Raw genomic sequence first — 25,915 nt, forward strand, 5'->3', positions numbered from 1 at the left:
AGAAACAGCCCTCTTGGCTTTCCAGACTCTTGAGCATCCTGACAGTACGGCCCAAACTCCAGACCGCTCATTCATCTTGCTGCCTGGCTCCTCTTCAGTTTCTTTCTACTCTCTGTCTCTGTCTCTGTCTCTGTCTCTGTCTCTCTCTCTCTGTCTCTCTCTGTCTCTCTCTCTCTCTCTCTTTCTCTCTCTCTCTCTCTCTCTCTCTCTCTGTCTCTCTCTCTCTCTCTCTCTCTCTCTCTCTCTCTCTCTCTCTCTCTCTCTCTCTCTCTCTCTCTCTGTCTCTCTCTCTCTGCAAGATAAGGTGCCCCAACAGATCTCCTGTGCCATGCTGGTATACCTGCCCTCGGCTGCTGTGAGATATGTCAGCAGCTACCCTGTCGCTGATTGTGACCTCAGAGGCTTCTGACCTTGCAATGGGCCTGTGCAGCCTGTTGACCCTAAGCCATGGGGTTATGGCTCCCTTAGTAGCCTGGCACCCAGGACCATGGCCAGCATCAACCTCTGTGGTGTCACTTAAGCCTGTGTCTCAACATGCAGCTCTGCTGGTTGGCTTGCTCCCAGCACACCCTGGACCTGGGCCTCCCATCTGACCAAGGCTTCTGAGTGTGGCAGCAGAGGCCAGCCGTGGGGCCCCAGCAGCTCTCCCACTTGCAACTTCCTTGGAAAGAGCAGTTTGGGGGCTTTGTGATCCGAGTCCTATTCCTTGTCACACTCAAGATTTAAGCTAGGCTGCCTTGGTGAGCTCCAGTAGCCTGTGTGGAAGGCCCCATGACCGTTAGTGAAATTACAGTTACTGCTGTGAGATGGCAGTAGAGATGCCTTGAAGGGGGTGTCATGGAGTCAAACGGTTCCCTGGACTCTGCAGTGGTCCCTGCCCCAGAGGGAAGCAGCAGTGACAGGGCCATCCTTCAGATGGATGGCAGATGGCTGGGAGGGACTCATGCCACCTTGCTCATTCAGGGTTGTCTGAGCTATTCTGGAAGCCCAGCACTCCTGGCTGTCGTCTTGGGTGGACGCAAGCACAGCAGTTCACCTGATGCCGATCTCTCTTCCCTTCCCATGAGAAATGAGGCGATAACGGTGTTCTCCGTCGGTGGGGAGGTCAAATGAACGCCTGCTCTTGCCTCTGCCCTGGCAGCCTCCTCTTCTTTCCTAGCCATGGCTGAGGGGGACACAGCCTGACATCCTCTGTGATGGAATCGAGAGGCCCGAAGAAACCCCGTCGGTATAAGAAACGTAAAATGAAGAGCCAGGAGAGATTCATCAAGAAGTTTCCTTTCAGGTACGAGATACCTAGACACCGAGGGCTGAACCCCGTTACAACCACCACATTGTTCCCAGGTCCCCAGGACACGGGTGTTCTGAGGAGCTTGGAGCTAGGAGGAGAGATTCTAAGCCATGGGGTCCCTTAGGAACCTTAGTGTGCTGTGGCCACCAATCTAGCTCTCCCTCCTTCACCTGCTGCCCCAGGCCAGGTAAGCCAAAGGGTGGAACAGAGGTTTTGTAAAGCACCAAGTATGAGGCCAGACACATAGGAAGGTCAGGTGTGAATGCCTGTAGGTGGCTGGCGGCAGGCACTTAACCTCTCAAGGGCCCTTCTAGGTTGTCTTGGTTGACGGAGCCCAGCACAGCTTACCTCCAGTCTTGGAAGACCAAGAGCAACTCACTGAAGGACCAGCTGCCCTTACAGAAGAAGCTGATGCCCACACGGTCCATTCCTCCCCCAGGGTAAGTTCCTGTACTTGGCTGCCCTCAATGGCCACACACAGGCAAACGTCTCATTGACATCACCCCCCACCCCATATGTGGAAATCTCAGTCACCTGTAGGCAGGTCCTCTCAGAGAGTCAGCAGACACAGAACTACAGTGCTCCACCCTAAAAAGAGGTGCAGGAAGCAAGAGGCTCCCCCAGGCTGCAAGTGTTGCCTGCACACAGGCATGGTGGACAGGCTGCTCCATCCTGAGGGACTTCAGGGATAAGTAGCAAAGGGTATATCCTGACACCCCAGCCCCAGCCCAATGCCTCAGACCAGCCACTGTGAAAAATTAGTTCTTCCCCCAACGGGAGGAGCAGCCAGGGCTTGGGAGTTAGGAAACAGACCACATTAGAAGAGATGAGCAGGATGCATGTGGAGAAACCCAGCCCCATGAGGTCCTCTAGCTCTGAACCCTTGCCTACTTCTTGCTGGGAGGCCAGTTGTGGGGCCCCGGGCATAAAGGAGGAGGATCAAGGTGAAAGAGTAACAGGAACCTTGGAGGAGAAGCCCGGTGTAGCGGATTGCACTTGCAGGTATCATAAAGGGAAAGAGAAAGGATCCGCCTAGTGGACTGTGAAGGCAGCCTCAGCCAGGAGGGAAAAGGGGAGCCAGTCACGGGCCGGTCTCAGATTGAGGGCAGTCTCCGGTCGGGAGCTAGGAGGTAGTCTCAGGTGGTGGTAACCGCAGAAGAAAAATGAGCATGACTTAGCTGAGCCTATCAACCAGCATAGCTCACTCAGCGGATGGGTAGGACTAGGGGATACCCTGAGGCCCAAGAAGCATTTGAAATCTGCTGTGTCTAATTTGGATTTCCGAGGCTGGACAAGCAGATGGCAGGAGGAGTGTGTGGGCCGCTTCCTGTGCCTCTCTGGTAGCCATTGGTTACAGAGGCTGTGTATGGGGCTGGGACAGGCCTGGCTGGAGACATCCTTCAAGAGTCTTCCCAGATATGGCCCCTGTCTTCCCTGGCTGCTTGGAACCTGCAGGGTTCCCTGAGTCAGGTGGTTCTGTGTGGCTTCTCTAGGGCTGGAGCTCCGGAATTTACATCACCATTCAGCTTCTCCTCACAGCCTCCACAGCCTCCACTATGTAACCTCTGGGAACTTAAATTGCTGAGTCTCCGTTTCCCTAGACAAGACCTGGACAAGCTGCCTCCTCCAAAGGCCGATGCTAACCAGCCCTACACGAGTGAGACTTCGGGGCCAATGGAGAGCTTTCCCTAGAACATCGGCTCTCCATGGCTCCTTTCTCAGCCACCTGCTCTCTGCTCCAAGCTGCTGCCACAGAGACATGTGTAAAGGGGAGCAGCCTTGTAGGCCACCAAAAACCAGGAGTGGTCCATCCCCCGCACCAAAGACCATGCAGCACCAATAAACTTCACAGGTTCAAATCCCATTTCTGCTCAGACTGGTCAACTTGCCTCTAGTTTCTCATTTTTAAAATGGGTATAATATTTAATCATGAGGCCTTGGAGTAAGATTTAGGACACTAAAGAATTTTATACAGATACATGCACATGTAAGCCAAGGTACTGGGGACAATAATGGTCATCATTTTAGTAGTTGGAAATAGCAAGGTTGGGGAGCCAACTAAACACCTGTTAGTAGTCACTGCTGATGCTCACAGCCACACCTACAATCTCGGGTAGCCATTAAAAGAAAAGAGCAACCATGCATTCATTGATCTGGAATGGTATATAAGGTATAGAAATATTTTTAAAGCATAGAAGTATCTGAGAAGCTATCTTGTGTATATTAAAAATGTGGTGTGTGTGTGTGTGTGTGTGTGTGTGTGTGTTGCCTGCAAGGGGACATGTTGGCATATGAGGGGACGTCTAGAGGGAGCATAATCAGTGTCTCGTTAGAGGGCATGGGTTTGTCACCATCATCAACATGTATAAGCACCGACGGGGTGGCAGTCCAGGTCCTAGAAGCGTCTGGATGTGACACACCTGGGAATGTGGCATTATAGTTGGATGTCAGCTTCAGCAAACAGGTTCCATCAGGGGCTCTGTGGAAGCTGAGTTGAGCTTGGGAACCAAGGCGCGTGATACAGAAACAGGCGTGAAACAGCTGAGTACTCAGTGAACTGTTACAGTGTGAGGGCCAGGATGTACCTAGAAGAGAGGGTGGGTGATGACTGGTGTGAGCACAGGCCCCAGCCTCCCACTTCACACTTTGGCTAGAGGGGCAGAGCTTTGGTCTTGGGTTTCTGGGAAATATACCAGGCCCTGGGCTCTCCAGTCCTCCAGTGGGGAGAAGAGCAAGCTTGGGGCATGGATTCACAGAGCCAGGAGCAGTGGCAGCACCTTTCAAGATCCATGGAGGCAAGGGTCCTGCGCAGGCCTGTGGCTGCTCACACAGACAGGTGCTCTGAAGGCCTCAGGCAGGTTCCTGTGAGGGAGAACCCAGCACAAACAAAGGCCAAGGGTGAGTGACCCGAGCAGGCAGATCTCAGGACCCCTCTGCGCCCCACAGATTGGGGTTTGACTTCGCCTGCTCTCAGTCAGCTGCCTGAGGTCCTTCTTCACCAGATAGAACTCTGTGTGGATGAGGAGACACTCTGCAGTGCTGGCAGTCCCAACCCTGAGTGCCTGAGGCCCAGGAGCTGGACTGGCACAGCCAGAGGCTGCAGCTTAAACCCTGAGAGCCAGGGGCGTGTTGCTCCAGGCCGTAGAAGTCAGAGACTACAGACTCCAGGTGCTCAGGCTGGGGGATCGTTTCCTTGAGCTTGAACCAGCAGCCCATCACTAGGCAGTTGCTGTAACCCTCAGCTTCTGGCACCAGCAGCAGACAGCTGCAGGCAATGCCTGCCGCCTCACAGCTTCTTCACGGGTATTGGATGCCAGAATCCTTTGCTCCTCCTACAGTAAGTGACTCCACCCTCATAGCTTCCCAGCCATTTTTCTTCAGCCATAGCTCTTGGTCCTCTCTCTACCACCCCTTGTCTCCTCTACCATTTCTGCTCCCCTGGGTTATTCTCTATAATTCCAGCAGCCCTCTTGTGACCACCATTACCATCACCACCACCATCACCACCACCACCATCACCATCACCACCATCACCACCTATGGGCTGCTCTGGATGTGACCTAGGCTCCATGACCACTTTCCTCTGATCTGCCTGCCACCTTGCATTCTTGTACCACTCAGCAGCAGAAGAAACGGGTTCAGGGACACAGTGAGTTGCCCAAGATCTGGCAGGTAAATGGTCCAATGAGGCAGAGAAACCCCCGCGAAGTGGAAATGTAACAAAACATATTTATTCAAACAAACAAACAAACAAACATGACCAGACCAGCTCCCCAGCAGTCATGCTGGAAAAACTGCCACCATATCACATCCTGGCCTCCGATGACACAGGGGAAGACCCCAAAATCTTGCAATGAGATCAAAAGTGGACCAGCCAGGTAGAGATGGAATGGCACTGCTCTACCATCCTGTGACTGCCAAGGCAGCTGACAGTTCACGGTGATGCCTAAGCAGTGCCTGCGGACAGGACCTCCCGAGGCTGGCCAGGGCAGGACCTCAGGCCACAATGAACCAAACCCTGGCATTCTGTCTTGTAGCACCATGGACAGACTCTGTGTAGACATGACCGAAAATGACCTCTCATAACCAAAACAACACCAACACCAACACCAAAAAAAAACCCTGGGTGGTGGAGAGAAGCCTGCCACCTGCAGCAGGAAGAAGAGACATGCATCAAACCAAAGGCACAAAAGGCCCAGACAGTCGCCTGAGGCAAGCTGTGCCCAACCCAGTCGGTGTGAGTGTGGCCTGTGCCCAGGATCTTGGTCAGGCCCAATAAGCAAGGTATGCCAAGGGTTCTCCAATCCACACTACCAGGTTCATTCCAGACCTGCTGGCGGCCTCTTGGTCACAGCAGTCACAGGTCCTTCTCAACGCACCCACCGCCCCTACTGCAGCCGCAGGTAGGCGGGGGCGGAGTAGTTGAAGAGCAGAAAGTCCATCTTATAGAGGTCAAAGAGGCGGCGCTGGTAGAAGGGGCTGATGTCCTGGAAGAGGCGCCGGGCCTGATCACGCGTGGGGTCCTTCTCTGACCTCGGCGGTGGAGCCGGGAAGCGCAGGCCCGGCTCGCCCACCAGGTCCAGCACAAAGGCCGCATCATCCGCCAGCGTCTCGAACTTGCCCACCACGTCATAGCGCACTAGGCACGGGTGGCACAGCGCGTGCGCGCGCTCCCAGTGTTCATTGAAGGGCTCGTGGCGGCGCGTGCGCGGGTCGAGCAGGTAGGCCAGGAACTCGGCGAAGCGCACGTCGTGGCCGCGGGCCAGCGCGTCGGGCTGCGCGTGCGGGCGGAGGCGGCGCACGATGCGCGTGCCGTAGCGCCGCTGGAAGGCCGCGCTGTGTGGCCGCGCCAGCTTGTTGCGGTAGGCCGAGGCCAGGCGCTCGAAGGGCTCGCGCACGAAGAGAAAGGCCAGGTAGTCCCGCAGCCTCCGGTTGACCTCGGCCGGCGCAAAGTCCGCCAGCGAGGGCAGCAGGCCAGGCGCATGCGCCTCGTGCGCGGGGATTGAGCCCGGGTCCCCACGACCGCGCAGCGCCAGCAGCATGCGCTTCCAGTTGGTGCAGGCCACCTTGGGCACGTAGCAGTACAGCAGCCCGTGTGCGTCGTCCACCAGCACGTGCCGCAGGTCCTCCGGCTGCAGCAGGCGCTGGCGTCGTGTGTGGCGGCTGCAGGCCCGCTGTAGCAGCTCGCGCCGCTGCTGGTGCACCTTGGCCATCAAGGAGGGCCGACCACCCTGCAGGCGACAAGGGACGGAGGCAGGCAGGGCCAATCGTCAGAGTGCAGCAGGCTCTGGGCCGAGGCTGGGCCCAGGGACTCAGGCAAGGGATTTCCCCCACTGGAAACTGGAACCCCAGTGACACCCGTCTCTGCGTGGTCTGGGGTCAGAATCTGCCCTAGAATCGGAGGAAATGCAGTCTAACTGCTGAGACAGGGGAGGATGTGAGGAACCAGTGCTGGGTACTGCGTGTACACTAGGATTGCTGAGAATGAGTATTTACGGGACTGGGTAAACTGGATAAAGAAGGATGGCCGAGGGTCGGGCGCACAGCATATAAACGCAGGCACACGTAGACCATCTGTCCTCTGCTGTGGGTTTAATTCTTGCTGCCTCATTGTGTCCTCCCCCAATTCACCCACTCTGGCAAGGACAACAGGAAAGCTGTGCCCTGGCTAGCCTTGAATCATGGCCATCCCTTGGCAGCTGCCAGTCAGCTACTTGTAGGATGTGGGCTTTTATGTGTGCGGTGGTTAAATAAATTTACTGATTCTGTATTAATGAATGGATACATTTATTTGGAGCTTGATTTATTTTACCCCAGCAAAGTTTTTTCATTTTATGTGTATGGGCATTTTGCTTTCATGTACATTTGTGTGTTGTGTGCATGCAGTGCCCAAAGTGGCCAGAAGAGGGCATTGGATCCCCTGGAACTGGAATTACAAATAGGACCGAGCCTGAGGTCATGGCACTTTGTGGGGGAGGCTGGCTCTTAAACGTGGGGCTGGAGGAACTCAACAGCTGGGGCCACGCCCTGCACTGCAGCTCTTGTCCCTCCCAGTGAGCTTCCCAGTCGCCCAGCCGACTCAAGTGTTTACGAGCTCCATGACTTCTGCAGGGTCCTCAGCCCCTTTGCTTCAATTCCCTATCAGTAAATGGACATGACTGTGGCCCAGCCTTATTTTATGGTTTGTATAAGTGGGTGGGTGCATGGCACAAGACCAGTCCTTGTCCCCTGACATTTCTTTTGCTGGCATTTCTCCAGAGGCAAGGCCTATGGCCTCAAAGGATTTGACTCCAACATCCCTGGATCCTGGGACTGTGAGGACCCATCGGTCCCTCTGAAGAAGGCTGCAGAGCTAATGGAATCTGGGACCCTCTGAGAGTCTGTCCTGCACCTGCTCAGTGTGCAACCAGGAGTGAGCCAGACATTCTCTTTGAACCAAGGCTTCCTTATCTGCAACCCAAGGGGTGGCTAGGTTCAGCAGACATCCCCTATGCGGCTCCACCATTCCCCACACAGCAGTCCAGGGGAACTTCTGGCCCTGCTGGCCCTGCTGCCCCTGCTTAAAATCCTCCATGGCTCCCCATTGCCCTTGCCTGTTTTGGCCCAATGGAATACTGGCTGCCTCCCAAGCTCACCACAGACAACCTCTCTGCCCTCCTCTCTCTAAGGCTATGGACCTAGCTGTTCCCTCTGCCTGTGGTGCTCACATTTTCCTCTTCAGGTCTCACTACAAGCCCCTCTCTTGGGGAGTAGCTTCTCCCCATCTCTACCAGAATCCCCTTGGGTAGTTCCCTGTCATCCCCACTGTTCCCTCAGAGCACAACTTGGTTTCATGGAAGTGTAAATGCTGTTCAGACTGTGTCCTACCATGGACGTGTAAATGCTGTTCAGACTGTGTCCTACCCGGCTGTGCTGTCTGCACTGTGAGGGCAGGACCCCAGTCCAGCTATCTGCCACTAAATCTCAGCACACAAGAATGTGCCCAGCTGTTTGCCACTAAATCTCAGCACAAGAGAATGTGCTGTGGAATATTATTTTAACTGGAAAAAGATGTGTTATGTTTGTTTATGCTGCATTTGTTTAACAATGTAAGGATGTGTGTTTAATTATGAAAACATGTGTTGCATTTTTTTCCACCTTGTCTGCCTCAGGCGCCTGATTGGTCTAATAAGAAGCTGAACAGCAAATACCTAGGCAGGAGAGGGGTAGGCGGGGCTGGCGGGTAGGGAGAATAAATAGGAGAGAAGAGACAGAAGAGGAACGAGAGAAAAGAAGAAGAGAAGGAGGACATGCCCTGGGCAAGAAGCCAATCAGTCGCCATCCAGCTAGACACAAGAAGCAGTGGAAGTAAGACATGCAGAAGGAAAGAAAAGTCAAAAGCCCTGGTGCAAAAGCTAGATAAAGAGAAACAGGTCAATTTAAGTTAAAAGAACTAGCCAGAAACGAGCCTAAGCTAGGCCGAGCATTCAAAGCTCGTAAGTCTCCGTGTCATGATTTGGGAGCTGGTTGGTGGCCCAAAAAGAAAAAGCCTGGTACAAGAATGGCTGCATACAGTAGGTGCCAATACATACTGTCTGTGTGTTTGTTGGGCTGAGCCAGGTATGGGGTCTTCTAGTGGTATTCAGTCAGTCATACTTGTATGATTTTAGGTTTAAAAAAACTTTATGATGGTGGCATTCAGAAGGAGCTGAAGCTAGTTTTGAATACAGACTTTGTCCTGGGCTTGAGTGACACTTTGTATAGATCTCTCCCTGTAGGAGAGGATGGAGTCTGACACACACACACACACACACACACACACACACCATCACTTGGGGGTCAGCCTCATCTACAGTGTCCTGTGTGGCCAGGTGGCTGTGCATCCAGGGTCCCAGACGTAAGGAGCGTTTTGACTTAGCAATATTTAAGCAGGCTGGGTTCCTTGGGAGCTAACCCCACCCTGAGTCAAGGAGTACTTGTGCTGTTGGGTGTGTGAGAGCATGTAGGAGGCTGGGTGCCGTCCCAGTGGGGCCACTTCTCCACCTGCTTGGAGATGATCAGGGGTGTGTGTGTGTGTGTGTGTGTGTGTGTGTGTGTGTGTGTGTGTCCTCTGAACATCCCCCTGTTATGCCACATTACTAAAATTTGGGAACTTAACAACCATCTACTTGAACTCCTGGAACAGGCATAGCTTAATGACCATCTGCTTGCTGGTCCCCTGGGACAAGCATGGCTTAATGACCATCTGTTCGCTGGTCCCCTGGGACAGACATGGGGCTGTTTTACTTCCCTGTGTCTGCAATACATACCACAGAACAAGCACATGTCTTGGGTGTGGTGAGGGGGATGATGAACAAGAAAATTGGACTTCCAGGCTACACAGGAAGCCCCATGGCCCATACTGGACAGAGCCCGATAGGAGGTATGCAGGAGACTGTGGCTTCCTATCCAGGCTCTAAGAGGGCATCCCAGCCACTTACCTGGTCCAGGTCATGCAACAGCTGTAGGGGACTCTTCCTCACTCCTCCAAACCAGCTAGAGCCCAGGGCTTTGTTTTCAAATGCTGAAGGGCACAAGGAGAGAGAGATCAGTGCTGGCTTTGGTCAAGGTGTGGTTTGGCCAGCACCCCTAGGACACATTTAACCCACTTGTGTGCCTGCTTTTCTTCCTGTGTCTTCTCTACCTCCTGGGGGTTTTGTAGGGGGTGGGCAGTGTCATTGGGGTCATTCCCACCCTCATGCCCTACCCTCCACCACTGGAGAGTGGAAAGTATAGGGGATAAGAGGAAAAGAGCCTGCCTACCCTCTGGGAAGAGCATCCAGCCCTATCCAATTCTTCTCATTCTGTCTCAGCGCCACCTCCACCCCCACCCTTAACCCCCCCACAGCCCCTAACCACCAACACCACTGCCCCTAGCCTGCCCCCCACCAGCCACTTCTGCTGAGTCCTAGGGGTTCACAAGTCTGATGGCTGCCCAGCCCATAGATCTGAATTGTGAGCATCCAGAACGGATGGGTGGTAGTACAGCCAGGCTGCAGGGCACCAGGCCACATGAGGCGCCATAAAAGCCCTTGGAAGCATGGGCATGCACCGAGGTGTGGATGCGACTCCTGATAAATGCAGCTTTATCTGTTTCCAGAACTGGACAGGGACACTCTCTATGTTTTTATCTTGCAGTCTTCAGTGTCCTTAAGTGTCCTGTCTGTACACCCCAGGCCATGTATGTATGTACCTAAAATAAGTGGGGCCACTTGGACCAGGGCTCATGCAGGAAACCTGTCTTGAGGATGCCCATGGACCCAGCCCTTGAACTTCTCCAGACTCTATCCAGGGAAGGATCTCTGATCCTGCTGCCTTTTTGATAGAACAGCACCTTCATCAGAGAATAAACTGCCAGGATAGGCAGGCACCGCTAATTATAAGCTGTTGCTAAATACAGCAACTGGCATCAGGAGTCTGAGCAGGGTTGCAACATGCCAGAGTGACATCTCTCGACACCAGGGGAGAAGTGTCCTCACAATTCTTCAGGTTAGAGGTGTCACTCTAGGCCACGCAGTGAAGGGGTCTTTTAGAGCCTCACTAAGCAACTGGGGGATCGTAGTTTCCTCTAGGTCTGTGGGCAGGGTAGGAAGAACAGCCTGGAGGGACCACAACACAGCCATCTGACCCACAGCCCTCTTTGGAGGTTCCTGGCCTTCCAGAAGCCACTCCTTACCCAAGGCCTTCCATTTCCTGGCCAGACCACAGCTCTCTAAGAGTGGGTCCCACAGCAGATGCCAAAGGTCTGTGGGTGGAAGACAGGCCTCAGGGGTTCCCAGAATAGCTGTGGTCACAGATTACAGGGCCAGGCTATCTCCACCCTGCCAATGAAGATCTTGCTCAGGGCTCCAGGCCTGGCAAGGATAGGCTAGCTGTAGAAGGGGTGTGTGTGTGTGTGTGTGTGTGTGTGTGTGTGTGTGTGTGTGTGTGTGTGGTGTGTCCATGGGTCCAGCCCACTGAGGACCACTGAGGCTAGCTTCAAACAGGGCCACACTGGAGCCCCGGCACCTTCACCCCATCCTTGTTTGACCTGCTCCCAGCTGTACCCCCTCCCCTCCCCTCCCCTCCCCTCCCTTCCCCTCCCCTCCCCAAGACACAGAACTGAATGGAGAGGAGGCAGCAGGTTCGTATAGCCAAGGAGGAAGCCTCAGCAGAACTAAGACTTCCCCAACCCCAAGCAGCAGGGAAGCCAACAACCACCCTGCCTTAGAGAGGGAGAGAGAAGGGGAAGAGGAGGAAGGGCTGGAGTGTCACCACCAGGAGAGAGATGGGGACAGCCCTGGACTGCAGCTGGGAGAAAGTGGCATGCAGGCAGAGAGCCTGGAAGCAATGGTACTTTGGAAAGAGACCAGAGCAGGCCTGTAGAATGGAAAACGGGCCTCTGACAAGCAGGAACATGCTGATTGTCCAGACAGGCCGCCTCCTCAGCTCAAGACACCCATGTGAGGCCCACCAGAACTTTTAGTGCCCAGCTTGGGGTGGACTCGGTGCCCCTGAAGGGTGGAAGGAAATCCTGGAGAAAGTGCCATAGGCCTCAGCAGAGGGCTTTGCCCAGGATCCTGTGTCAGCACAAAGGTGGGGCCCTGGAGACGCTGGGCAGGGGACACAGAGCACTGTGTAACTGTGCTGTGTGAAGCTGACCTGTGTCCTGTCAGGTGGAAACGGTTACTTTCCCACGTATTAGACAGGGAAACTGGCAGTGACAAGGCCCAAACCTCAGGGCTACTGGTTCCAAAGACAGGACACACCTCAGGTTCCCGTGTCTGCACTGCTAAAGCCCCGGCTTCTGCTTGGCAGGCTCCAGCTCATCCTGCACATCCTAGGGGTCCACAAGATTCCCCAAGCTCTGTTTTAGTAACTAAGGAAGTGCCCACCATCATGGAGAGGAACAGGGCACACAAGGTCACAGAGGGTGAAATATGGCAGGACACACCCTTGCAGGAACCTGTGGGCTGAAACATCACAGAAAACTCCAAGAAAGCTGACCTCAGTCGTCATCCCCCACTTCCAGCAGGAAGCCCCAGGCCCCAGGCAGGGTAGGGCAGGTTGCTTTGGGGGATGGGGGTGGAGTGGGGGGTGAGTCCAGCCCAGGGCACATTGCAACAGCCACATCCTGGTTAATAAGTTCTCACTGCCATGTTGCAAGACAAACTACCACCAGCGGTAGCGAGGTCAGAGCCTCCGGTCTGCTGGCCCCACTCAGACACACCGCCCCGCCCCCCCATGCTTTCAGGGAGCCCTGCAATCCAGTGTCAGGAGCATTGTTTCCTGTGATTGCCCTGAAGAGAGAATGGGACACATCGGACAAGCTCTTCACAGGAAGAAAGGTCATTCTGCCTCTTCCCAGTTCTATTGAAACTCGATTCACTGACTTTTACAAGCCGGCTGCTGTGAGGAAATTCCTATCTGAGCAGCCATCACCAGGTCAAAGTTGCCTCTGAACTGTCAGCCCTCCCGGCTCCCATCCCTGCTCAGGGGCAACGGGAAACTGTTTAACAACCTACTGCTTATCCCACGTGGGTCATCTCAAAATCTATACAGCAGCCCCACTGTGTGGTGCAAGCCTATGATCCCAGCTACTTAGAAGGCTGAGACAGGGGGATCACAAGCTTAAGTACAGCTTAGACTACCCAGCTACCCTAGGCAAATATTGAAACCCTGGATCAAAAAGTTGAAATTGAGAGTCGGGGGTAGGGGGGTGGGTAGGGGTGGCGCACGCCTTTAATCCCAGCACTTGGGAGGCAGAGGCAGGCAGATCTGTGTGAGTTTGAGGACAGCCTGGTCTACAGAGCGAGTTCCAGGAGAGCCAGAGCTGTTACACAGAGAAACCCTGTCTCAAAAAACAAAACAAACAAACAAACAAAAACAGAAAAAAAAAGAGGAAGGACTAGGAAGCTATGAATACAGCTCAATGGTAGAGCACATAACATTTGCCTAGCATGAAGGAACCCCACTTCAGTCTCCAGTCCTGCGCCCGGGGTAGGAGTGACCCTTGCTACTGGTTTATCTCACATCAGAGTCCAGGTCCTGCCCAGGGTAGAAGCCTCTCACTGACCATGCTTCCACTGAATGTGGCAGAAAACCTCTTCAGTCACTCCACGGGATAGCTTCCTGTCAAGTAGACACAAGCTGGAGTCACTTGGGAAGAAGAAGCTTCAGTTGAGAAAATTCCCCCACCAGATTGGCCCACAGTGCATTTTCAAATGATTGATGTGGAAGGACCCAGCTCACTGTGGGCAGTGCCATCCCTGGGCTGGTGGTCCTGAGTGCACTAAGCTGGCTGAGCAAGCCATGGTGAGCAAGCCAGTTAGCAGCATTCCTTCCCAACCTCTGCTTCAGCTCCTGCCTCCAGGTTCCTGTCCTGAGTTCCTTTGATGATAGAAGTTGAAATAAACTCTCTCTTTTGGTCATGCTATTTGTCACAGCCATAGGAACCTTAACTAAAGCCCAGGCTAAGTCAGTGTCCTTTTAATTTGTTCACAGTGCTTGCTACTGATGGAATCAGCTGACCTGTGTGGGGATAACCCCTCTGGAAGTCAGTTCTGTCAATAAGGGAATGGTGTTGTTTTCCTGTAATACTTAGACCTCACCCAGTCTATTTAAAGACTGGAGAATATCTCACCTCCTAACCTGCCATTCAAACCCATTCAAAGTTGAAAGCTGGGCTCCAGCTTACAGCACCTCCCTGGTTTCTGCCCACCACTTTTCAGGACCTATGGACCAGCCCAGCACCGCACCTCATGCACAGGCCTTCTACTCCTCCAATGGACATATGTCCACATGGATTCAAACCCCACTCTCAGTACTTATTTCGGTCCTAATTTGCCTCCAGTTGCTATGATAAAATACTATGACCAAAAGCAACTCAGTGAGGGAAGGCTTTATTCCATCACCGAGGGAAGTCACTCAAGCAGGAGCCTAGTTGAGTCGGACTAGAGGAGAAACCAGGGAGAAACAGTTTACTGACTTGCTCCCCATGACCTGCTCAGCATGCTTTCTTATACAGCCAGGACCATCTGCCCAGGGGTGGCACTGTGCACAGTGCTTTGGGTCCTCCCATATCAATCATTAATCAAGAAAGTGCTCCCACAGACTTGCTTACCAGCTAGTCTGATGGAGGCATTTTCTCAGCTGGGGTTTTTCTCTTCCCAGATGACCCTTAGTTGTGTCAAATTGACATAAAAACAAACAAAAAACCTAACCAGTTTATCCAGTTTACCATCTAATCAATTTCTATGATTCTTTCAATCTACTCTGACAAAGATTTGTCCTGACTGTGGGCAAGGCAGGAAGACTCTAGCTACAAATGGCACCCAACGTGTTGGCAAGAGTTTCCACTTAAAACCTGAGTAAAAAGATTCTAAAACAAAGCTAAAAACAGTTCCTAGTTGTCTTTTTCAAGCTAGCGGCAGCCTGTGGCGTGTTTGAGCTACTATGGTGGGTTCCTGGCGTGTGCGCTGGACCTGCAGTATGGCGGGAATGAGGCCTCTGCAAGTGGCACATTAAGCTGCGTGGTGGATTTAGCCTTTGCTAGTACCAAAAAAAAAAGAGGTTTCTGGGCTACATGCTGCTTTGATAGAATCATAGACCCACTATTTCTGAGAGTTGATGGCTCCTAGAGCTGGCAGAAAACGTACCACTGCCATCTTGAGAAGCTGAGGTGGGCAGAGCCAGCAGCCACAGTGCTGTTTCAGTATTAGAAGGCTACAGTTTAAAGAAATAGGCTCAAGGTAATATAAAAAATAAGCCATGTAAAGATGGCTACCACACAGAGAATCTGGATTATGTTCTCTTTGATATTTGTAACTGAAGAAAAACATTTGATTACAAAAGCTGTTGAGTTATGCCAAAATGTATATTTTAAAGGTACCTTGTCTTCAAAATTTGGATGTAAGGATATGTTGCTTTGGAAAGGAGGCTCTGCTTTTGTTCCCACAGAAAGCCAGAGGCTATGGATTTGTTCCAGATTAAGATACATCAGGTTTGACCAGCCAAGACCCCCTGAAAGGTCTCTGATGACACCATGGCCCAGATAATCCAACGTCCAACGGATTCAACGCAACTGGCTCAGACAATACAGCCTCATGGACTATTCCATAATCCTAAAATTTTCTTTGTGTCCCCGTAAGATATGCGCCCCCCTCTAGCAGGAAATAGTAAGAGAAGCTACGCCCAAATTCCCAAATATACCAAGCTGGCTTTGGAGATGTGTAAAAGTTAAAACTTTCCTTTTTACAAAAGAAAAGGAGAAGTGCTGTGGGATGGTCTGTATGTCAAATTACTCTGATTGGTCAATAAATAAAACACTGATTGGCCAGTGGCCAGGCAGGAAGTATAGGCGGGACTAACAGAGAGGAGAAAAGAAAGAACAGAAAGGTGAAGGGAGTCACTGCCAGGTGCCACCATGACAAGCAGCATGTGGAGACACCGATAAGCCACAAGCCACATGGCAAGGTATAGATTTATGGAAATGGATTAATTTAAGCTATAAAAACAGTTAGCAAGAAGCCTGCCACAGCCATACAGTTTGTAAGCAATATAAGTCTCTGTGTTTACTTGGTTGGGTCTGAGCGGCTATGGGACTGGCGGGTGACAAAGATTTGTCCTGACTGTGGGCAAGGCAGGAAAACTCTAGCTACACTACTCCAACTATCTTTGCTTTGTAAAGTGCAAAAAATAAGCCCAAATCCCCAACCCAGGTAAGGATGGCGTAGGAGCAAAGCCATACGACATCCTAGGATCAGCACAGGGGCTGCCACAGAGCTACTGTGGGGGTGGCAGTGTGGGGGCAGCTGTCCTGTCTCCCAGTGTACCCTGTCTCCTGACTCTGGGCTCTAGGACTCAAATCCTGTCCCCCCAACTGTCATCTTAAAAAAGTCACTTCTTCCCCCATGATCGCAGTTGCCTCCCTGCTCCTACCTGAGCTGACTGACCTATTAGAGAGCATTTCCCCCAGAGTCTGCTCTGGACTCCAGCTGGACCTGGTGAGGCTCTTGTGAGCTCCTCCCAACAGCCACATCCTCTCCTTTTGCTAACCAGCCTGGCATTTAGGCCAAGGGGTTCTGAGACTCCTCTGCTCTCCCAGTTGGCAGATCAAAGCACCCTAGCCCCACCCCTCAGGGTGTGTCTAAGAGCAGGTGACATGGAGACCTGGGGTTTTAGTGTCAAAATGCAACTCTAAGAGGTGGGACAGACACTCAGTGGCAGCAGGTTCAGCAGACATGTGTTTCGAGGTGTGAACAGCAGGGGAGCCCAGGAACCAGGTCTAGGCCAAGGGAACAAAGGACAGAAGGGGGCCTTGGGGATGGCAGTGTCACCATAACTGGGACCCCAGAGGGAAGGGTGGCATGCTGGGGACAGAGGTGTCTTAGGCAGCTGTCCCATTCCATCATGCTATCTTCTCTCTGACCCTGGGCTCTGAGCCAGTGTTGGCAGCAGATCCTGGGGCAGGGGAACCAGAATGGGCTCCCCACTAGAAAGAGATCAGTGAGGTCCCCAGAGCAGCTAGAACCCAGGCATAATCTGTAACCCTCATTGCCCAGCAGATGGTGACAGTGACATCTCATTCCCTGGAGCAGGAAGGGACAAGACCCTGCTTGGTCTCTCAGCTGGGATGTGGCATTGGATTCTCCTGGGTCCTAAGCCCTCATTCACCCATAAATTTCTTCCCATGAGCCCCTGATGACCCAGACTTGGCTGGTGGCTGGAAAAACAGAGGCATGTCCCCCCTGAGGCCTGGGACAGTGGGACCCTGCCCCCCTGCACCCAGACCAGACCTTCCCACTGTCTCTCAGCCAGTGCCTGCCATAAGCACACATTTCTCCACGGAAGAGAGTGGAGAGCTAACTCTGAGGTGAGGTGGGGTTGGCTCTTGTGGGCCCAAGACTGAAGAGTTAGCGGCTGAAAACCTAATACAGTGGGGTGTGAGCATCTAGAGACTGGGAGGTAGGGACAGCAGCTGAGGAAGCTCAGAGACCCATCTCAGACTTTGGGGACTTCCCAGGCCAGACAGCACAGGGCCAGCCTGGGGGTGACAGGTGTAGACGGCAGCCCCACCTGAGCGAAGTGGTGAGGGGGGAGCAGGAGACCCCTTCTCTAACCATGCTTACACTTTACCTCCCCACATTCACACCCCTCCCCTCCAGATTCTGTGGGCAAGGAGCAGGCCCGGGCCAGTGGTGGTTTCTTACCTTCTCAGACCCGACTGGAGGGAGGTAGCAGAACAGATGTGTCTCAACGCACACTGCGGGCTACCAAGACACACGCTGCTCTGCAGACAGTCCCCAGACTCTCATCTACCCTCTCATACCCCACAGCAGTGGCTGAGCACTGAGGGACCTGAGCCACCACGGCTCAGGACTGGGTAAACATTTGTCTACAATGAATGACAGGGTGGACAGAGACTGTGGCAAGAGCAGACACTGGGACCACACTCCACACTGTGCCAAGGGACACTTTAGACACGAGGACAAACCTATGCAGGGCTAGCCATTCACCTACGGGTCCTCGGTAAGGGGAGGGAGGCTTCCTCCAGGGGGACTTCCGGAGGGGTCCAGGCACGGCCACTTGTGTCTGGTCGTGGAGAGGTTGTTAACTGGCAGAGTGAGTAGCCATGGGCCTGGTGGCTGCTCCTTAGACCTCCACAGTTCTGTTCACTGTACCCCAGCCCAGCCCTGGCCTCCATCACAGGGATCCCTAAGGATGAAGCCAATATGGCGGAAGGACTGGGGGCTGAGCACCATCTACTGTAACATTGAAGCCCCTCCAAAAGCCCTGTAAGGATGGAGTCAGCACCTATTCCATAGAGAGACTGCTGGGGCCCCGGCAGGGGACAGAAGCAAGTTGAGCTTGCTGAGTGACCTCCAATCTACCAGCTTGGCCACTGGGTCCCTCCACAGATTAGTACCACCCTGAAAACAGTTTTCCCTTGTCCTGAGTCACTCCCAACTAATGCCCCTGTCTACCCTAGGGTATGAGCCTGTTGGGAAGTGAACAGACCCCACAGACACAGACATAAGGATGGGCAGACGGTCACAAACGTAGCTCACTGCCTAGGCTCCTCCAGCCCCTCCACACCTGACCTCTGTCCTCAGCTTTGTCTGTATGTAGAGTGAATTGTTCTCCAGAGGATCTGAGGAGAACTGGGCTCATTCAGAGTGAGACCATATACCTGGTGGAAACTGGTATGAGCTGGCCGTAAGCCCTGTACCTCCAGGCCAGCATAGAGCTGTGCAGTTCTGCGGATGTAAGGACTCAGCAGGGTCTCGGATGGAGACAGACATCCCGAGGAGGCCGGAGCGCAAGATGACTCCCTAGGCTCAGAGAATGGGGACAGTGACAGCATGCCCCCTAGACTGGCCATATGCACTCCCCCACCATCACAACCTGACCCCGACAATGGTCACCTCGCCAGCCAGCGACAGGAAAGAAGACTCCTGAGGGGAGTGGAAGGCGCCTGTCTTCCACCGAGCCGGGAACAAGGGTAGGTGCCTGGTCGACCCAGGGGGCGCTCCAGCTAGTGGAGCCCCAGAAGCGGAAGCCCAGGCCAACGCGCACTCACCGGGACGCAGGAGCAGGAGCGCGCACAGAAGCAGGAGCGCAACGCCCAGCCTTGCCACAACCGGGAAGCGCTGTCGGCAGCAGGAGCGCCTCCCCATACTGTGCCCCGCGCGTGGCAGGCGACGGTCATCCAGTGCCTTCTCCCACTGCGCGGCCAAGGCCCCAGGACACGCCCAGTCCTGACCTTAGCCTAGGACCCGCCCAGGAGTGGCGTCTGGCGCTCCTGACAAGAGGTAGGCTCTCGCTCCAGCTGGCTGAATGGGTAAGGCTGGAGCCCAGGATAGTGAGATGCAGCGTCTAGCCATGTTACTAGTCATTAGGGTCCTCTACCCTGTGCAGGTGGGAATTAGGAGTGAAGAAACTCTCCGGTATAGGTGCCACGGGCTCAAGGACCATAGTGGCAGAGCCAGAGCCCTGCAGGTCAGAAACTCAGGTTCCCAGGTGCTCAGGCTGGACACTCAGCCCTGGGCTTTAACTGGGCAGCTATTGTAACCCTGGGCGTGACCGCTTTCGTCCCCAGGCTTTGGGACTCTTGGCTCTCAATATTGGCAAATGTCACAGCTTTTAGGCCCAGGGTGCTGGGACCATCTGCATAGCTTCTCCTCTCTGCCTGCTTTCTCCAGCCTTAGCCCTTGGCAATTTCTTGTTTCCTCCCAACTTCCCCTGCCCTTGCCTACGAAGCCTCTGCTCTCCACAGCAGCCCCTCAGTTCCCATTCTGGGGAAGACCACGTTGGAGAAACCCTCCACGTGGCGACACAAGTGATCATGAGCTGATTCAGAATGGAAGTGTGGCAAGCAGCGTCTGCACCAATCAGAGCACAGCCTTTCCTGCAAATTAAAGACTGAATTTGCACCAAGCATAGCACCGGTACCAGGGAAAAGACTCCCCCTCTGTTGTGGGTAAAAATACCCAAGAGTCATGTTGATTTCCCAGACGCTGACGGTGGGCAGAAAGTTTCATCCTGTACAAGCTGTTTGAAACAGCATGAATCAGGACCAAGATGTGCTTTGGGATCCAGCAGCTGAAGTCTAAGCTCAGTTTCCCAAAGGTGCCCAAGAAGAGTTCAAGGCAGCCAGGAACCATGAGGACAGTGCCTCGGTTGGAGGGCTGAGAGGCTTCACTACTAGGAAATGGTCGAATAGCTGTTGGGGGTCACAAATCTTTCAGGGCCCAGGATCTTAACTTATTTAAGAGGGAAAAGGCAAGCATTAACGGGGTGCTTTACAGTCCAGGCTCCTTGTAGCTGTTCTCACTGAAGTGCCTGACTCCTGTCCAGTGTCCCAGGAGCCCACAGGGACTTTTCAGGTAGGAAGGGAGGTGGGCTGCACTACGATACAGGCCCACAGTCAAAGGTGTGCAGGGCAGAGCGCACCTGAGGGAGCCCATCTCTGGCCTGGCTCCACCTGGTACAGTTTGCTCTGGGGTGCCACCATCCTCTCGTGACCCGGGGAAAGCAGGCCCCTCCCAGGTAGTGTCTCTTGTTTTTCTTAATGGCAGAGGCCAGAGGGCTGGGCTGAACCACGAGCTCAAGCATATGGGACCTGTACATGGCAGTCCTTGTCCCACGCCAGGATCAGTCATGAATGCTCCTCCCTCCCCCAAGCCCACCTTGTAGCCTCACTTTCTTCCATGTCTTCAGGTCCTGCTCAAATCCCAGTTCCTGCAGGACCTGTCCAGCCTGGAGGAGAAGTAAGGGGTCTTGGGTGTGTCTTCCTGAGCTCTAGGCCCATTGTGCCTCATCATGTTACCCACAGCTGCTACAGGCACAAGTGGGCACTTGGAACTCACTGCAGACAGGGGTTTGAGTTGTAGAGAGACACCAGAGTAAAGTCCAGTCTTTGGCAGATTAAAAAAAAGGGGGGCGGGGCTAGGAGTGTGGCTTAGTGATAGAGGACTTTCCCAAACTGTGAAGCTCTGGGCTATATCCTAATGCCAGAAAATAAAAAGTAGAAGAGAAGACATCCAGCAGGCTCAGTGGGCTGAGACTGCCCCTGACCTGAGAGTCTAGCTAGCTGCCCTGAAGCCAGCCTCTTAGGGAACGCAAGCAAGCGGCTGGCCCTGTGTGTGCAGGAAGAGCACGCTTAGCCAGCATTTAGCCTTGTGTGCAGGGTGAGTGCTGCACCCCACACTGGTGTCTCACCTGCCAGCTGGGTCTCGGTTCCCCGTCCAATAATATTAAACCTCACTGTGCTGCGGAGGTTAAGTGAGAAGCAGAGAGATTGGAACAGTCTCCGGTGCAGCAGGCGTCCTGTAAGGACTTGATAATAGCATTCAGCAATCCTAATTGCGGCCTCTTATAGAAACGATCTGTTATCTATTAATGAAAACTATGAAACAAATGACAGTTTTACATTTAGCTTCAAACAGCAATGAAGGCTCTACCTTGCTGGGTGGGAACCCAGTTCACGCTCAAACCACATCTTCTCAGGATTCCCCATCTGCAGGGAAGGCCTGTTTCCTCCCATCCCAGCTCAGAACCCAAGGATTCTGGATCACCCATCACAATACCTATCTGCCCCAAATACCACCCAGACTCACAGGGTCCTCAGACATTCATTCCCAGAACCTGGTACAGTCTTCCAGTCTTCAGTGATTTGGCCTTCTAGGCTGCCACCTAGTGACCAAAATTGAGAACAACTCAGCCCACTGTTGTCCCTAGAGATGGGAGTCCCCTGGGGGCCACCAGGAAGATTTGAAATCTTGGAACCTATGTGCAGATGCCTGCCTCCAGGCCCAGGTCCCTGGTAGCTCCCCGGAAAAGCTCCCTTCTGCCTGCTTCAAAGACTCTGAAGTGAGTGTCAATTATAGCCAAGTGACAAATTGCCTTGAAATTTAGTAGCCTCCAAAAACCACTTCAGTGCCGTGGATCAAGGACTGGGGAAGGGTCCCGGTTGTATGCTTCCCCCAGGGGTCCCATGCTGCTGCAGCCAGGTGGCAACTGAGATGGCCATCATCTGGAAGCCTGCCAGGCAGTGCATTGATGGCTCATGATCACATATGAGATATGTGTCTGTTCCTACCCAGGGACCTAGAACCTTGGGACCACAGAACATGACTGCATGACTGTGTGGCCTGTCTCTGACCTGGCCTGATTTATTTTAGCTCCCTGGAACCACTGAGGCTGGTCCAGGTTCCAATGACAGGACTGGATCCCCGCCTCACACAGACATGCCTGAGAATTTGAGGACCTGATTTAATTCTGTCCCTGCATATTAAATGAGCAGTAAGGAGGCTCTGGGGTGGGTGCCAGTGGCGGGGGAGGGCATTAAATGAGAGATGGGGTAGCCCCCCCCCCGATCCTCCAGTGGATTTTTCTAAACACACTGCAAATCTGACAGCTGAGATTTCTGGATGCTGGCTGTGCCTCTCGGCTTCTGTGTTGGTCGGGGGATGGGATGGGGAAGGGGGCTAACAAGAGGTCAGAGCTGTCGCTGGAGATGAAGGTCTTTAGCGCAGGTATCAATGAGAAAACTGTCCACATCTCATGTGGTGCTGATTACACGTGGGGCACCTTCAGGGCCCTTCAGGTATGACGTCGTTCCATCCCCAGCCCACTTCTGTGACATATTAGTGTTGTTAGGGTCATCTCTTTGTGTCCATGGTGCTGGAACCTGCAGATACCACAGTCCCTAGGTGCTCATCTTCCTTACATGTTAGAGTGGCATGTAACCTGTGAAGTCCTCCCATTCACCTTCAGTCACCCCTGGGTGCCTTATAATACCTAATACAAATAGACTTTAGACTGCATTGCTGGAGGACCCATAGTCAGGATAAATATAGGTACAGATGCATACAGGTGCAGTTTTAGAAATCTCTTCAGATGCACATCCTAAGACCCAACCATCCTTCCACTTATGGAGACCTAGAGAGGCCAAGAAACTCTCCCAGTGGGACACAGATAGTGAGCAAGACAGTCTGGGCTAGCACAGTTCCGTGTTCAGCCTGTGTGAGCCCCTCCTTCCTTTAAAATGTGTATGATGTTTATTTTCTGACTAAATAACTTATTCTAGGATGAGATTCACATGCAGTTGTGAGGTGACCCAGGTACCCCATGTGCCCGTTTGTCTCCCTGTGGTGATGTCTTGAACATCCCACTCAGGATGCTGACTTTGAGGCTGTCTGCCTCTCTTCTCAGGGGGAATATTAAAAATGCGTGAATTGGTTACAAACATTTAAAAATCAGATTTCACCGAGTTTCTGGCTTTCTCCTGAGAGCGGGGCTCCCTACAGACAGATTATTGAGGGTCTCTGCTTGGGGGGCCTCAAAACAGGGAACAGAGGCCAGTCAGCCAGGTACAATGTTACCTAGGAGAAGGCCTGCTAGAGCCAAGAGACGTGGATTGCTGCTCATTAGGCTATTTCTGCCCCACCTCCACTGGCCAAGGGCCAAGGGAGTTAGGGTTTACCCAACTCTGCAGCCCTCTTCTGCCCCATGTGAGAAGAGGCTCTAGGCACCAGCACCCATGAGCAAAGAGAAGAGTGTGCAGCCTTGGAGTTGGGGCCCATGGTGCTCAGGCTCACAGAAGGGAGGACCAAGGCTGGGGCTGCCAAGGGGGAGCCCTACCTCATTCAGCTTGGTCCTACCCTGCCATCTTGTACCTGGTACATCTTGTTACCTTGTACATCTTGTACCTTGTACATCTTGTACCTGGCACAAAGTGGTTGGTGCTTGGCCACCTGAGCCTGTAAGATCAGGACGCTAGGTGGAAGCTAGGAGACTTCCCTGAGGGGGGTGCTGAGGACTCCAGCAGGAGGCACTAGAGACCCAGTATGAAAAAAGACCTTTCTCAGTCTTGGACTTTGCATAACACCATTCACATGGGAACAAATGTGAAGTTTCCTCCCCCACCATCCAGTGCCCCAGCAAACACCAACAGGCATTCTGACCCCGTCTACCTGGAGCACATGCCCCACCTCACAACTGGGGGCTCCATCTCCAAAGCTGCCCCCACTTTAGCTCATAGTCACAGCAAGGCAGTGAGCTGGTTTTTGATTGACTGGCTATAAATTGGGGTTCCTATGGCCTGCTCCACTCCTCCGGTTGAATTAATTTGTTAAAAATGGCCTAAGATTGAAACTCAAGGGTAGATGGACTGACGAGCACATCCCCAGCACCAAAAGAAGGAAAACTAGTCAAGAACCAGCTGAAATCAGGGTAGCATGTTACCACAAAGGATTCCCACGCCAGCTGGGCAGAAGGTGCTTGGGGAGAGGTGTGAGAGGCGCAGACCCTCCAGCCCCCACACACACACACACACCGACTTCTTGGGACTCTAAGGGCCTCTGATGTCTTGATAGGAGCCCTTTGAATCCTTCAATAGGGACCCCATGGGATTCTTACACAGTCATGACTGATGGCATTGACAAATAGTAATCAACACCTTCTCCCCTCCCACCCCTGGGTCCAGGAGTAGAAAGTTTCCCTGGTAAACAAGTGACTTCTGGGGCTGTCCAGGAGCCACAAGGCCAACTCTCTAGAATACTGAGATCAAAAATACTCTCATCACCCTGAATTCCACAAGATCTGTGAACTGGAAGTTGGAGAACACTAAAGGCAAGAGTCCTCTGGTGTCTCCAGCCTCAAGGACTTCAGAAACCAATCTATTTTCCTCATATTGCTATACCACATCTTGTTAAAATCTCACCCCACCCTGTCTTGTCCACTGGACTCTTAAGAGCAGGAGCCACTTCAAAGGTGTCTCCATCCAAATGTGGGGTCCTGGGCCTCCAATCTGGACTTCATTCATGACCAACTACAGAACTTGAACGAAGTCTCCTTGCCTCTCTGACCTCAGTTTCCTTATCAGTGAAATGGGACTTGAGCTCTGAGGACCACTGCAAGGCTTCAGCCATCTCGTGTACTGCTCAAACTACCCAGTGGGTCACCTTCCCACTCTGCCTAAGGCTGGGTCGTGACCTTTTTGTGCAGAGGGAGGAGTTGGTCACCACCCACCTGTGTACACAGGGACAGGGCAAAGACCACAAGGTTGGCCAGCAGTGGTCACTTACCGGGACCACTGAGACTCGATGGTGGGCCCTTCCTGGCTGGGAGGAGGGGAGTGACACCCAGCTTTGGCCTCTGGTCCAAGGCCAGGATGCTGAGGAAGGCTTTCTTGCTGAACTGTTAATGATTAGGGGATGCTGGGGGTATGGAGAGCTGTTACCACACCTGTTATCTGACCCCTTCCTGCTCAAATGTCGGGGAGGGGGGTACAAGGGACTCGATTCTGTAGAGTTTGAGCTAGGTTCAATGTCACATGACTCCCCGTCATCAAGACACATATTCCAACATTGCTACCTGTGTGACATCCTCTAAGACTGAGAAAACCTCAGCCTCAGAAGCCACCAACCCTCCAAACTCCATCTAACTTGAGCCTGCCCTTAAAGGAGCTTCTCCTCCCAGTAATACCCAGGCAGCCTGCCTACCAACCAGTGGTCCAAATGACCTGCCCTTTGTGCCCTCTCTGTACCCAATGAGAGGCTGGAGGAGGTGGCCCTGGGGCTGTCTATTCCCACCCTGCTTGCCCCTGACTGCCCAGTCACTTCGTGCTGGCCTCCGCCTCAGTCTGCAGATATGTCCAGCCTCCAGGAACTGTGCTCTGGCCTGCCCCTACAACCCCTCCCTGAGAACCGGGGGCGCTGGGCTGGGGTGCCGCACGCTCCGGTCAGGACTCCCGGCCTCAGCCCTGCAGAAGAGCAGGTAACAGCTGCAACCCTGTCCTCCAGGGCTCTGGGGCCCTTTGATGTCTTCTAGAAGGTCAAGGCGTCTTCTCTCCACACCTCAGCTGCCCACCCTGTCCCCACCAGCTCCCAGAGAAGAGTGAGGGGATGTGTCAGGGTCTCTCACCTGATATTCTTCCGGTGAAGCCACCCTGGAGTTGCCGAAGGCTTGGAATTGGGCTCCCCACTTCTGGATGAGGTCACTGGGGCTCAAGGTCACCCAGACACTCTGTGGTGGTGCTGTGGCCACCTCTAGCGAGGAAGAGGAAGAGGCAGGGTGTGAAGTGGCCCTAGCTCAGCAGCTTCACATGAACCTTGCCCAGCC

General features: G+C 53.4%; 3 protein-coding genes across 10 annotated transcripts in view; 2 read left to right on the forward strand and 1 right to left on the reverse strand.

Annotated features, from left to right (window-relative positions):
- Window positions 1-423: 423 nt before the first annotated feature.
- C3H3orf22 (chromosome 3 C3orf22 homolog) lies at window positions 424-3,155 on the forward strand. Its single transcript, XM_015989167.3, has 4 exons — window positions 424-740; window positions 1,160-1,285; window positions 1,606-1,731; window positions 2,785-3,155. The coding sequence occupies exons 2-4, from the start codon at window positions 1,197-1,199 to the stop codon at window positions 2,981-2,983; spliced, it is 414 nt and encodes a 137-aa protein (XP_015844653.3). The 5' UTR covers window positions 424-740; window positions 1,160-1,196; the 3' UTR covers window positions 2,984-3,155.
- A 1,845-nt stretch (window positions 3,156-5,000) lies between these two features.
- Window positions 5,001-25,910, reverse strand: Chst13 (carbohydrate sulfotransferase 13). 8 transcript variants are annotated; one of them, XM_042273629.2, is made up of 4 exons: window positions 25,718-25,910; window positions 13,365-13,420; window positions 9,751-9,833; window positions 5,001-6,522 (listed from the first exon to the last, which is right to left on the reverse strand). In XM_042273629.2, the coding sequence occupies exon 4, from the start codon at window positions 6,502-6,504 to the stop codon at window positions 5,680-5,682; it is 825 nt and encodes a 274-aa protein (XP_042129563.2). In that variant the 5' UTR covers window positions 6,505-6,522; window positions 9,751-9,833; window positions 13,365-13,420; window positions 25,718-25,910; the 3' UTR covers window positions 5,001-5,679. The 8 variants fall into 8 exon arrangements, with proteins under 8 accessions (XP_042129563.2, XP_076423435.1, XP_042129562.2 ...); XM_076567320.1 differs by lacking the exon at window positions 13,365-13,420 and adding an exon at window positions 21,409-21,484; XM_042273628.2 differs by lacking the exon at window positions 25,718-25,910 and adding an exon at window positions 18,870-19,824.
- Uroc1 (urocanate hydratase 1) overlaps window positions 25,396-25,915 on the forward strand; it is a 34,319-nt gene continuing 33,799 nt past the window's right edge. The window contains exon 1 of the mRNA XM_006995747.4: window positions 25,396-25,570. Within this exon, the coding sequence (XP_006995809.3) occupies window positions 25,445-25,570 (126 nt within the window). The 5' untranslated portion in view covers window positions 25,396-25,444. The remainder of the gene's footprint in view (window positions 25,571-25,915) is intronic.

Source organism: Peromyscus maniculatus, chromosome 3 (genome assembly GCF_049852395.1).
Source record: "Peromyscus maniculatus bairdii isolate BWxNUB_F1_BW_parent chromosome 3, HU_Pman_BW_mat_3.1, whole genome shotgun sequence".
Lineage (NCBI taxonomy): Eukaryota > Metazoa > Chordata > Mammalia > Rodentia > Cricetidae > Peromyscus > Peromyscus maniculatus.